The following is a 13,498-nucleotide window of genomic DNA, read 5'->3' on the forward strand; positions in this document are numbered from 1 at the left end:
CATTTGATAGTGCAACACTGAGTACAGTCGTACCTGTGTTAAATTAATAGGCTAACTTTATGTATCAGGATTCAGGATTACGGGCTAATTTGATATTTTCATAAATTAACGAAAAAATATTATTATAGGTAACCTGATTTAAATAAATCAAATGAAACCATCAATCGAGCTAGTAGATTTATTTTATTATTCATCAATAATCAAATTCAGAACTTGAATATTCAACTGCAATGTCTGCTCATGAACGCTTCAAACTCGGTACTTCTTTCCCAATCCCATAAAATTCAACACTTAGAAAGTGTCAAAATTTTTAAAATAGGTAGTTGAAACAAACCACAGCTAATTTTCATAGTGGACTGTACTATACGATAAACATGTCAGTCAATTTGACAACCTTTGTCGGAAACATTATTCAATGAAAATATTGTCCGAACCCTTAGTATTTCTCTTCGACAAATACTTTAACACATTGTGAACCACTTTTCTTTCACGACTATAAAAAGATTTTAGCAATTTAATTCACAAAATCAGTTGCGTACATTTAAAATAAAGTTTGTTTACACTTTGACAGCAATAGACTGACATGCAAGGTGACATGTCAATGAAGTTTTCAGTTACTGTTGCCATTAAAAGAAATTAGTACCATTAGTTTTCCGCAACATGGCGAGGGTTTTTATGTTCCTGGTCAGGCTATAAATATGTTGTTTTCTTAAATCTTGTATGTAGGTACCTACTCGGCACAAGTCAGGTAGTTAGTGACGTCAAATGAAAATGTTGCCAGAATGAGTACTGACCAAACATTATCTATTTCTTTTTTTTATACATCACCAGGGGTAAGTTAGAAAGAGATAAACAGCTGTTTGTCATTAATTTGTCCAATTTTTGTATAGATCTATATTTCCTCTCCACTATTACCTCCATGCCACAAAAGGCGATACGTTGTTGATTCCTTTCCGAGTTGATTTGCCTGCTATATGAACTGAGCTTTGCTTTAAAAAAATGACCCTTAGTCATCTAAGATTTAATTTTGTATGAAGAAGTTTAATAAACACTTAAAATTGTGTTTTTAATGCTATCAATTAGACATACGTGCCAAAAACTTTTCCTGTCAGCAGGTTTTTTTTCTAGCGCGATGATTTCTGCAATGTACCGGTGACTGGTGTATGGCCGCGCATTTACGTAATTTTTTGGAACCCACTACTTTTTAAATTACATTTTCATTTAGGTAGAACTGTTGCTTAGGCATTATAGATTGCAACAAAACTAGCGCGGGATGGCTACTGCCTTCTGTTCATACAATACTTTGTATTCAAATTTTACGCATGTGTTTATGGCAGCTCAGTGAAATGGACGAAAACCGAAGTTAGATAGAAAACCAGCACAATGACCCTACTTTCAAAAATTAATATTGCGATTTTATACATCACTTAAACAACTTTATATTAATTTGAGGGTACGCCGGGACAGCTCGTAAAACAAATTCATTATTTACATATTACCAGGCCTCCGTCACTCGCCTATGCCGGCCGAGATAATTACCTACAGCGCGCGACAACTTCAAGTTGCAAATCAGTCAGGACCGCCACGCGCCGTGACGCGCCTGTGAGCACACGCGTATTTCTATACACGCTCGGTCGATCATCGTTGAAATCAAGGTTTATTGTTCCAACAGCACTGTTATTCTTCTTTAATGGAAAATCGTAATATATAGAAATAATAATTAACTGTAGTGATTTAAATAATTTAAAAAACTACACTTTTTGAATAATTTTGAAATACTTATGACACAAAACTGTAGCAAAAAAAATATTTTACCTAATAAAAACATTAACTTTTACTTTACCATGTCTATTTTCCGACACTACACCTTTTAAAACTGTTTGTCCAATTTCGAATTATCGTAACACTGAATTTTATTAATAGGTACTTTAGAGATGGTACGATTATACAAACACCACTAGATTAAAGTTTACCAATCGTAAATACAATAAATGCTTCTTAAAATTAAGTTTTTATTTATTTTACTTTGCTTATACAACCCTGACGCTTGAGCTGTGAGGTAGATCAATTCTGAACACAAAAAAATAGCGCTCTTGTGAGCGTAGTAGTAAGGTGCGATTTCAAATGCACCATGTGCGTTGGATATTTTGCATTATTATTATTACCGTTAAAATGCCGGCATCTGATCCTACACAAAGGAGTGCAATTTCTGTTGCTACTATTATGTATTCTGTGATATTACTAATTTATCAACTTTGTTCATTGTTAGTTCATTAGTTGTTCGTGTTTCGTTTGGGTTAGACCAAGAGCCGAATGCAAAAAATAAATGTTACTTAATTATATTAATCCTACAAAAAACGGACGGACGTGTGCAAGTCTAATAGCCATATACTTGGTTAACTCATTTTAAAAAGTGCACAAAAACGTTCTATGTTCAGACAGACTATATGAAGAATCTATAAGGGTTCCGTTTTTGCCATTTGGCAAAACCCTAAATACCGTATCAAAATCTGTTGCATAGTTTTAAAGATCTAAGCATACATAGGGACAGACAGACAGGAAAGCGACTTTTTTTTATAATTATTACGTAGTGATGATGGGCATATAGTCCAAATAAAGACATTTTGATTTAAGGGGGGGACATCGTAAGAGCCATTCACATTTTTATCAGAAAGTTAATAAATTAATATATTTAGGTTTTTGAAATCTAAAACAGCCAGGAAATCAAAGAGGCAAACATGATACCTTTGTGATTTTATAGGAATTTTATTGTAAAACACGGTCATATTAAACTTTTATAAAAAAATCCAGAGGTAAATGTTTTTTTTCGAGAAAAATTTTTTCTAATCGTGTTTTCGAAAATCATCCCATCACACATACGTTCTGTAATACATAATATTGAAAACAGTGCGAAATATCGTCAATTGCAGTTTTCACATACTAAGGGCCCATAATGAAATTAGTATAATGTTTGTTTATGTAATAAAATTTGGTTTGAAATACCTACTGAATTGAATTTTTATTTCTTACTAGCTTTTTGGCTTCGCCCACGTGAAATAAATTGTCACAGTTATGTGTGTTATAAAATATTTAGGTGCTAGCTCTTACACTATATAACTGGCGGCCGCATGTAGCTGCGCGTTGCCGCGAAGAGCAGTGAATGCAAGTGTGGTGCGCTAGATGGCGACACAGTAGCTTCTTGTAGCAGTCAGCCCTATGGCATCAAGACAGTACCGATCACTGACGTATGTCAACAAAACGGTGCTCGACTCTTAAGACAAGCTAAATTACACCATATTGTTGATGACATTGAGCATACATTTTTTTGAATACCTTCGCGAAGAAAAACTTCTGTACGTAGTACTTATTATTATTCTGTGGTTCAACTAGCTCCTCTCTACAGTACTTAATTAATGTAGGCGGAAGTTCATCAATACCATAACTAGACTTGTTTTTTAATTTTTTAATAATGTTTGTCACCTCAAGTGTTGTGACTGGTCTGAGGTACATGGTGTTATTAATTGGCTTTACTACAGGGCGGCCTTCAGGAACCCTATCCTCATTTTTACGCGATCCCACTGAAACGAAATATTTGTTGAATGTATTTGCTACTAAATAAGGGTCCTTTAAGTTATCACCGTTGTATTTTAATTGTATATTTTTATGTATTTTTTTATTTGTTTTATTAGTGCGCTCTTTTATAATTTGCCACATGGCTTTAGTTATGTTTTTTGATGATTTTATTCTACTAATATACTGATTTTTCTTTGATGTATTTACTGCAATTTTTAGGAGTTTTACATATTTTTTATAATAATTATTCAATATATCGCTACTTATTTGTGATTTTAATACTTTCAGAAGACGCTTATTTTTACACGAGACTTTTATACCTTTAGTTAACCAAGTTTTTTATTTTATTTTTAACTAATGTATTTTTCTTAGGAATTACAGAATCAAGTAGAGTAGTTAATTGTTCAAGAAATATTTTATAGTTCTCATTTATATTTTTGTCAGCGGTAATAATATTATTCCAATTTATTGTTAATAGTTTTTCTTTAAATAACGCTTAGTTTTTTGGGTTAAATTTTCTTTTGCATACATAATGTTCCTGATTATCAGTTAAAGTTAGCCCTAATTTATTCAGAGTTATAGAGATGCCTCTGTGATCTGAAAGCCCATACTCCTTAACATCAACATTCATACAGCTTGCGTCAAAGTTAGTCAATATTGCATCCAGGCAAGTGGAGCTTGTTAACGGCCACAAGCTCCACTTGCCTGGATGCAATATTGACTAACGATTGAGGAACGCACACAACTCATCAAAGTTTGGGCTCAACAAAGTCAATATTTTGACCTCTCTGTTCAGTGACAACAATCCATACTTGATATTATAAATTCGGAAGTAACTTTGTCTGTCTGTAAGCCGTTCAAGAAATGTAATTAATTTGCTGTAGAAATTGATGGGACCTAGCCTAGAAGAGAACAGGTTACCTATTTATTGTAAATAGTCATTCTATAAAACTATTTTGTTTGATTGTTTTGGCCATAAAAACTGTGTCTTAGTCTGGTGAATATTAAAAGTACTATTGAATTATTAGTTTTTTGTCATACATTATACTGCTTAACAAAGTAAGATACGATTTTACCTATTAAACATAATGATTAATTATCAATCCGCTTAATTTTTATCATAGCATTATCAAGTAAGTAAATTGAAAGTAATTTACCTACTTCATAATTAAACTTATTCTATTTGAACTGCTTTATGTTATAGATATTATGTGTTTAAAAACAACAAAATGGTTCCGGGAACAATCATAGCCTGCCCAACATCGCCGTTGGAAAATATTTTTCTCTTCATTCATTAATTGTACGCAATAATTGTTATAATTAAGTGGTCGGGTTATTAACGGGAACAATGGACAACACGCATAAGTTGTAATATTAAGTTAAATTATGACTTAATTTGAAGTTTAGATCACATACATTACACTAGTTTTTATTTCACCTCAATCCATCCAGTATTACCGAAGATAGAGCCTCGAGAAGTTTACGGACTTTTTAAAATTTTCAAAAATTTCCAATATTCGCGCGTGACGTCACAACATGATTTTTCAGCCCCCGCACGTTAACCCATTTACCATTTTTTGTCTTTTTCCAACTAAAATAAAATTTTACCTAACTGACAACTGTTGTTAGTTGTCATCGTTCAATCACATTTCAAACCCAAAAGTAACCATTATTATGCCACTTATTGCCAATTTTGTGCACTATTAAGCCATTTTTACATTTATTTATGCGCTATAGATTACGATTACGAAACTCCACCCCTAATGGAGTAAAACGAGGTCCACGCGTACGAAGTCGCGGATGCGAAAGTTTGGATGTCTGGATGTTTAAAGTAAAGTAAAGTAAAGTCATGTTTATTTCTCACCAACATAACAGATAATATTATAATAACAAACAATCAGGAAAAACAAAAAGTAAGAATGTTGGACGTTGGTGGGTTGATACCTGAACTAGGAAGATTCCTGTGTCTCAGGTTTGTTACTCTTTCACCCAAAAAGTACTCAACGGATTTTGTTGAAACTGTACAATATTATTGTTTGTAACCCAGATTACCATATAGGCTATAATTTATGCCGATCTGTGACACTGAATTTCACGCGGGTGAAGCCACAGGCAAAAGCTAGTCGTGAAATAAATAGGAAAGTTTAAGGATCTGAAACGTGGTCGCTTACTATGGGCCTCATAAGAAAGCTCAAGGTCACCCAAAGGGCGATGGAGCGGGCTATGCTCGGGGTTTTCCTGCGTGATCGAATCAGAAATGAGGAGATCCGCAGGAGAACCAAAGTGACCGACATAGCACGCAGAATTGCTAAAATCAAGTATCAATCTTAAATAATGTATTTCTTTAATTAGTTCTGCGTGAACAATAGGTGCAATGAAGTTTTAAGTGTAAAAAATTAAAAATAAAAGTAGTTGCCCTCTCACGGATTGGGAGACCTACTAGTAATAGCGTTAAAAGCAGTGAAGGCGAGAACCCAAACAATCCCATGCTTTATAATTGTTTACCCTGGAGGTGTCTACAGCAGAAACAGGGTGAAATTAAAACCAGACATCATTCAGATGTGCGTTCAAAGGACCTGAGATTTAAAAAATCCCACGTTTTGTTTAAACAGTAAGCGAAAAAAAAGTGACTTGAAAATAAAATACAAAATGATAAGGTATGGTAAATGGTAAGTCTTTATCAATGAAGAAGCAGAAGTTTAATTTCATATGTCCTCCATCTAGGCTAGTTTCCGTCGTCACTCAAGGTTTGACTGCGTGTTTAAATTTGGGCTTAATTGAGGTATTTTTTGGGTGAGAGGCATAAGAACTAATGCCGTTTTATATCAAAAATTCATACTTAGAGGTACTCAACCAGGTAAAAAGTATTTCCTTGTATGTTAGTCTGCCACTCTTTAGTAAGTCCCGAAATCCCCGCTTCGGCTCCCCTACTAACCATTCAAACCATTGTACACAGATAATATCTTACATGCAGCTTTTCATGTTACTACGTCACATTTTCAAAATCCGCGCGGAAAATCGCTCCAAGCGGAAGAGCGCACTTTGAGTTTGAATATTTCAGTCTTCTTCTTCTTTTCAGCCAAATGACGTCCACTGCTGGACAAAGGCCTCCCACAAGGTTTTCCACAATGAACGGTCCTGAGCTGCCCGCATCCAGGCTCTTCCCGCGACTTTTACCAGATCGTCGGTCCACCTAGTAGGAGGCCTGCCCACGCTACGTCTTCCAGAATATTTCAGTCATTTTTAAAGATATCAAAAAAGTAAAAATACGGTATTCATTCTAATTTGTTGTACTTTTTTTTGGCATCTTCAACAAAAATTGTGCGCCATGTCCATTGCAAGTATGTTGTCGATTTGCCGCGTCTGTTTTGTCTTGGAATAAATTACGTGTTAGTTTATTTTACATTGAAGTTTAAAAACAAACAATAATGATAATAAATAAAAACATCATTCATGGCTAAGGCAGTGCATGAAGTTGAAGGCACAGACGAAGGTTTAGGTACCTCCTTAATTCCATAATTTTATGATGTGAATTGTATTAAAATCTTAAGTTTGTAGATTCAAAAATTCCTTGTACTAAATGCAAGGGCTATAAAGGATTGTGTGGAATGGCATTTCCCACCCATCCTTTAAAATCTTTTTCTACTTTAAGTTTTATCTCTTAGGCTGGGTTGCACCATCTTACTTTAACTTTGACAAACGTCAAAAATCTGTCAAATTCCATACAAAAATCACCGGTTATCGTCATAGTTACCGTTAAAGATAGGTGGTGCAACCCACCCTTAGTGTTCAAAGTTGATTTTACAAATGTTATTTTTTGCTTTAGGAGCGCCTCCTGCTGTCGGTTCTTCCCCGCCACGTGGCCATGGAGATGAAGGCCGACATTGCCAGCCAGCCACGACAGGAGCAATTCCACAAGATCTACATCCAGCGCTATGAGAATGTCAGGTATGTAATATGTAGGTATACATTAGTTTTATAAGAATATATCCAGTCTACCTAGTGCTAGTGCTTCGTTGGTATAAGTCAAAAGATCAAACAAAAAGGGTTCTCAAATGGGTATCTAACTATTTATCTACAGAACCAATAAGTATCTAAATCCTGAAAAAAAAAATTTTTTTTCAAGTTATTTAAAATTAAAAAAAATATGTCTTGATATTAAAAGACTGACGACAGTTTGTATGGAACGGCTTTTTATTTGAAAAATGTCGACTACGTCATCTTGGGAAAGTTGTTACATTTATCGTAAATCTATAACTATTCAGTTATACATCGCCTGATAAGGTGTGCGTCATCTTAGATGAAAGGGAAAATTAGTTTAGCAGGTACGAGCAAATGACGTCCAAACGTTGTGGGCATATATGGACTGTTCTTCTTTGCAACATCATCTGCATTCCGGTGTATGCCCACATTGCCCACCCTAGCATAATGGCAATGGTAACTGATTTATTTATCTATGATTTCATAACGTGAATCTCGTCGATCATGTGGTCATTCTAGTTGACAGATGTATAAACCAAAATTAAATAAATAAATAAATAAATTTAGATAATAATACACATATTAATAACTTAATTAGAAAAAAAAAGAATAGTTTATGAGAAGAATTAAAAAAGATTGTTAAACGTTATACATTGCAAAGGCTGTGTTAGTTGTTAATAAATAACGCTATTAGTAGATACGATCCCTCCACTACGTCTTTAAGTTACACTCTAAGAGTTATTACGTATCAATTGAATGCAAATCTCTTTGTTTTACGATAGAATTACTAATTTTTGACCGCTGCAAAGCTATTCCATTTGCATCTTACCGTTAAGGTGGCCAGGCTTACGGTCCAAGTGACAATCTCAATTATGGGTGAGGCCACAGAATAAGTAATAGTACAGGTACAGAAGGATTACTCCGCAAGACGATTTAAATAAATGCGAGTCTTGCTACGACGCGATACAGTGGAATTCAGCTCGCACAGCACTACGTACCTACAATTTTATTCACCTACAAGTTTTGTCTCTTTCTATCGCGTGCCTCCGAACTCTTCTTACGCTGTTAGGGTTGCTGTCTAGTGAAAAAATAATTAATCTACTTATTTGTAATGAGGTACGTATGTAGGTAAGTATGCATTCATTATGGAAAACCTTGGGAGAGGCCTTTGTCCAGCAGTGGACGTCATTTGGCTGAAACGAACGAACTCATTCTGAGCAGTAGTCATAGTAGGTTAGGTTCCTATACTATCCTAAGAATTATTGATTACCTACATGGCCAACATACCTTTCAGCATCTTTGGGAAGCGAAAAAAAAAGATAAATCCGGTAGATTTCTTTTCGAATTTAAACACCCGAACGCCGCACAATATTTCTTTCTCTTTATGTCCATTTTTAAATAATACTTCGATCATATAATTATAATCATACTACAACGCACGCCAGCGTCCTGACGGGCGCGCGCGTGACACTCGACTGATATAATACCACAGAATAAGTAATAGTACAGGTACAGAAGGATTACTCCGCAAGACGATTTAAATAAATGCGAGTCTTGCTACGACGCGATACAGTGGAATTCAGCTCGCACAGCACTACGTACCTACAATTTTATTCACCTACAAGTTTTGTCTCTTTCTATCACGTGCCTCTGAACTCTTCTTACGCTGTTAGGGTTGCTGTCTAGTGAAAAAATAATTAATCTACTTATTTGTAATGAGGTACGTATGTAGGTAAGTATGCATTCATTATGGAAAACCTTGGGAGAGGCCTTTATCCAGCAGTGGACGTCATTTGGCTGAAACGAACGAACGAATTCTGAACAATAGTCATGGTACGTTAGGTTCCTATATTATCCTAAGAATTATTGATTACCTACATGGCCAACATACCTTTCAGCATCTTTGGGAAGCGAAAAAAAAAGATAAATCCGGTAGATTTCTTTTCGAATTTAAACACCCGAACGCCGCACAATATTTCTTTCTCTTTATGTCCATTTTTAAATAATACTTCGATCATAGAATTATAATCATACTACAACGCATGCCAGCGTCCTGACGGGCGCGCGCGTGACACTCGACTGATTAATACCCGCCGGCGGGGCGCTTCGCTGTAGGTAATTATCGGATGTACCGCGCGGAGTGAGCCAGGCCTGATAATACCCGCCGGCGGGGCGCTTCGCTGTAGGTAATTATCGGATGTACCGCGCGGAGTGAGCCAGGCCTGGTGAGGCTTTCCAAATTTGATTATCTACTCGAATGTACAGTAGAAAACACATGAGTCTATACATTCTTGTTGCAAAATCTCCCCTATTGCAACTAGATAAGATTCCACAGTGCTTTACTTGACGTGCCGTGTACTATACGATGAATAGGACGTACTTATGACCCTACGCTTATCCACCCTCCGACCCCTACACGTGGACACTAAAATCGATTTCTAAGCCTCAGGGAACGAAATAAAGGGTTCGTGTTTTGATGCAGATCAAATTTCGTAATTTAAGAGACGCTTGAAATTGTTTATCTCAATTTAAACGGACATCAGTTCAAAGTGGCCATATTATTATTTTTATGATTAAAAACAAAAAATTCCACCAGATGTGTCGGTCTGATAAAATTTTTTTATAAAATTTGACAGCGGCGGTGGCGCGGAAATGTGCGGAGTGGAGAGATGTAGAAATAATGAAACCTGATTGGTTATTCAAAACACGTCTTCTCTGCTCCGCTCCGCTCTGTTCCGCCTTGGTGGAAACCGGACCTTACTCTCTTATTCCATTCCTAACTCCTTTGTAAACTTTAGAAGAGCCACCATAAAGTTCTACAAATATTATCGAGATACTTTACTAAATAACCCTTTTTTCGAGTCCTGTCCCTTCAAGGTGCGCGTGTGTGACCCTTTTAACCAAATTATAAAGTATGGCCACGACTAACCCAATATCATTTCGCAAACTGAAAACCATAAATGAAAGTGTACCCGAGCCGTGGGACGGAAATGTTTAGCCCCAATAATGTTTCGTCTCGACTGCCCTTCCCGCTATCTTTAAACTTGAGTAGGGTAGCACCAAAAAGTGCAAATCGAGTAATTGTTTTACTTATTCTTGTTTTGGGTAGCTGAGTTGTGGTATTTACAATCTGCTACTACTTATTTACTTCGTTTCTTTCTTGTTATGTGGATTTAAAAACGTATCTTACACCTAATGGTGGTCAAACGTTCAAAAAAGATTGACGCAAACGCAATCTCTGTGTAATATACGAGTATAATAATGTATTTATAGTCCATTCAGCGTAAGATGGTGATTATGACAGTTCTATTTAGTGAGGCGCTCCTTATAAACCTAATCGATATTTTTTAGAATCGAGAATATTTTCTATAGAAATCTAATCGCCTTTTATTTGTTTGATTTTTAATCTTGATTAAAATTATATCTATGAATTTGAACTATCTGGAAATGGAATAAACGTGAATATTCTTAGTGGTACAAAATAAATCACAAAGAATTAAATATATGCATTTTATTCAATAAAACATCAAAATAACAATAACAAACAATACGTGGAGAAATCGCATAAAACAAAACCGTCATCAAACGCAAACGCACACGTACTGACTTAGCTTTGACCTGCCTGAGATAATAATCGTGAGTCGATGGTAAGATGACCACCATGACGATTACTGATTTATTGCGATTGTTTATGTCCCATGACCCATCCCTATGAGAAAAAGTTCCGACTAACGCAGAAGCAATTCATTAATATTTTTTCACAATTTTTTGTAAATAATAAACTAATAAATAATTAGAAATTCTTGTTTAGGTTAATTGAGAAAGATTAGTGATTGATATTTTGGAAGGATGAAAACACACAAAAGTAATTGATTTTTACAACTCAACATTTTTATTCGTACAAAGTTAGAAGGTTCTATATTGGCTCACATAAAATTCTAAATCCTATTCTTTGTCTTACTACCGATTTGTGTTCATAATGATCTCTCTTCATAATTTTATTTTTCATACTTTTTTTATTCATACATTTTTATTACTACCAACGGAGCTCATAACAGTTAGTAATCATATTTTTTTTATCAATACTGTTACTGCCAAGAACCATTTAAAATACATAATTTTTATTTTCAGATCTTTTTTCTTCATAACATTTATTGATCAATTATTGTTTTAATTAATAATGTTGTTACTAAGAACATACTTCAACTCATAATGTTGTTTGTTCAGAATAATTTACTTTATAACAGACATACTCGTATCTTTTAAAAAATCATATATAATTTAATAAAGTAAATAAGCATGCAGCATGCATTGGTATCTCCTCGTCTCCGGCGCTGCGGGATGTGCAGCCCTTCCGCCCTTGCGTCGATCGATCCTGGCTTCTTCGGCTTGTTAGGCCGGTGCGGGTCTCGAGCTTCACGCTCATTACCCGGGCTTCTTCTCGGGCAGATTCTTCCGTCCGGTGGCTGTGTTCGCCTCATTTCGAGGCGTTAGTCTCCACCCTAGCGCCCTGGGCCCGCCCTCGGCGCGGTACAACCCACCGGGTGAGTCGACGTTCGTCGAGGCCCAGTGAGCTACCAGCGAGCAGGCGGGCGAGCGAGGCGCCAGGGGAGATTCCTACTCCAGGTTGAACCTCTGGCGGAGCAGCGCAAGGTTACGCTGCGCCGTCTCCCGCAGGTCTTCCTCTCCGTACGCCAGGTCGGACAGGACCTGGACGATCGTGTCCGTCGCTTGGCGCACGAAGGAGGTGGGGTCAGCCAGGTGCTCGGGTGGCGGCAGCGGTGGCCACTCGTCCGCTTCCGCCGGAGGGGCGGCGCGGGGGGCCACACGTTCGGGCGGCGGCAGCGGCGGCCACTCTTCCGCTTCCGCCTGCGGGGCGGGGCAGGGGGCCGGCCGGGGTGCCGGGGAGAGGGCGCGAGCGAGCAAGCGCGGGTCCTGCCGCTGCGCCGTGCGCTCGCGCTCCGGTGGTGGCCCTGCTGCGGGCGTCGGGACGCCTCGGGCGGCGCCGCCTGCGGGGGCCGGGGCGAGTCCCCGCTCGCGCTCGACGGCCCCCGCGCGCGCGCCGCCGGGCGTCGCCCCCGGGTGCGGGGTGGGCGCGCGCGAGCGGGGCGCGGCGGCGGCGGGGGGCGGAAGCGGCAGCGCCGCTGCGTCGCCCGGCCCGTCCGCGCTCGTGCCGCGCCTGGCTCGGCGCCTGCGCCTGCGACGGCCGGCAGGGCGCTCGGGTGGTGGGGCCGTGCGGCCTTCCTGGCCGCAGGCGGGAGGGGCCGGCGTCTGGGCGACGCCTGGCGCCTCGGGGCCCGGGGGGCGGTGGGCCTTGGGCGGCGGGCGGGTGCCCGCCTGCTCGGGGCCGGGTCGGTCCGGGTAGGGAGGAGGCACTCGCTCTCCTCGGGCGCGGGCCTCCCGTCGGAAGACGGGGCAGCGCCGGTCGTTGGCGGGGTGCGCGCTGCCGCAGTTGGCGCAGCGCGGTGGTTGGTCGCGGGTGTGGGGGCACTCCGCAATGATGTGCCCTTCCCCGCATCGCACGCATCGAGGCGGGCGGTGGCATCCGGCGGACGAGTGGCCGAACGCCTGGCAGCGGTGGCATTGCGCCGGCCCGCTGCGGCCGCGCCAGGCCTAGATGACGACTCCTGGCATGTGCAGGAGCTCGGTCACCGCGTACAAGCGGGAGAGCTCCTGCCGGTTGAGGCGCGCCAGCTGCGCGTGGTACAGGCAGCCGGAGCGGCCTCGCTTCGGTGGGATCGGGCGGACGTGTTGGGCCTCGAAGCCCAGCTCTTCTAGGGCGTGCTTTATTTCGGCGGGGTCTGTGGCCGCCGGGAGCCCTCTGATGGCCACTTTGGTGGGCAGTTCGGAGGGCAGCGAGTAGCTGAACCAGTGGAGGCCCGGGTCGCTCTCAGCTGCCTCCGTCAGGTGGCGCTGCACCACCCGATATTCCTCGGGCGTGCGC

At 39.7% G+C, this 13,498-nt stretch overlaps 1 protein-coding gene across 1 annotated transcript in view; it reads left to right on the plus strand.

Annotated features, from left to right (window-relative positions):
- LOC135086780 (adenylate cyclase type 6-like) overlaps positions 1–13,498 on the plus strand; it is a 385,929-nt gene that overhangs the window by 311,255 nt on the left and 61,176 nt on the right. Inside the window, exon 13 of the mRNA XM_063981571.1 lies at positions 7,400–7,521. Within this exon, the coding sequence (XP_063837641.1) occupies positions 7,400–7,521 (122 nt within the window). The remainder of the gene's footprint in view (positions 1–7,399; positions 7,522–13,498) is intronic.

Source organism: Ostrinia nubilalis, chromosome Z (assembly GCF_963855985.1).
Source record: "Ostrinia nubilalis chromosome Z, ilOstNubi1.1, whole genome shotgun sequence".
In the NCBI taxonomy this organism is placed as follows: Eukaryota; Metazoa; Arthropoda; class Insecta; order Lepidoptera; family Crambidae; genus Ostrinia; species Ostrinia nubilalis.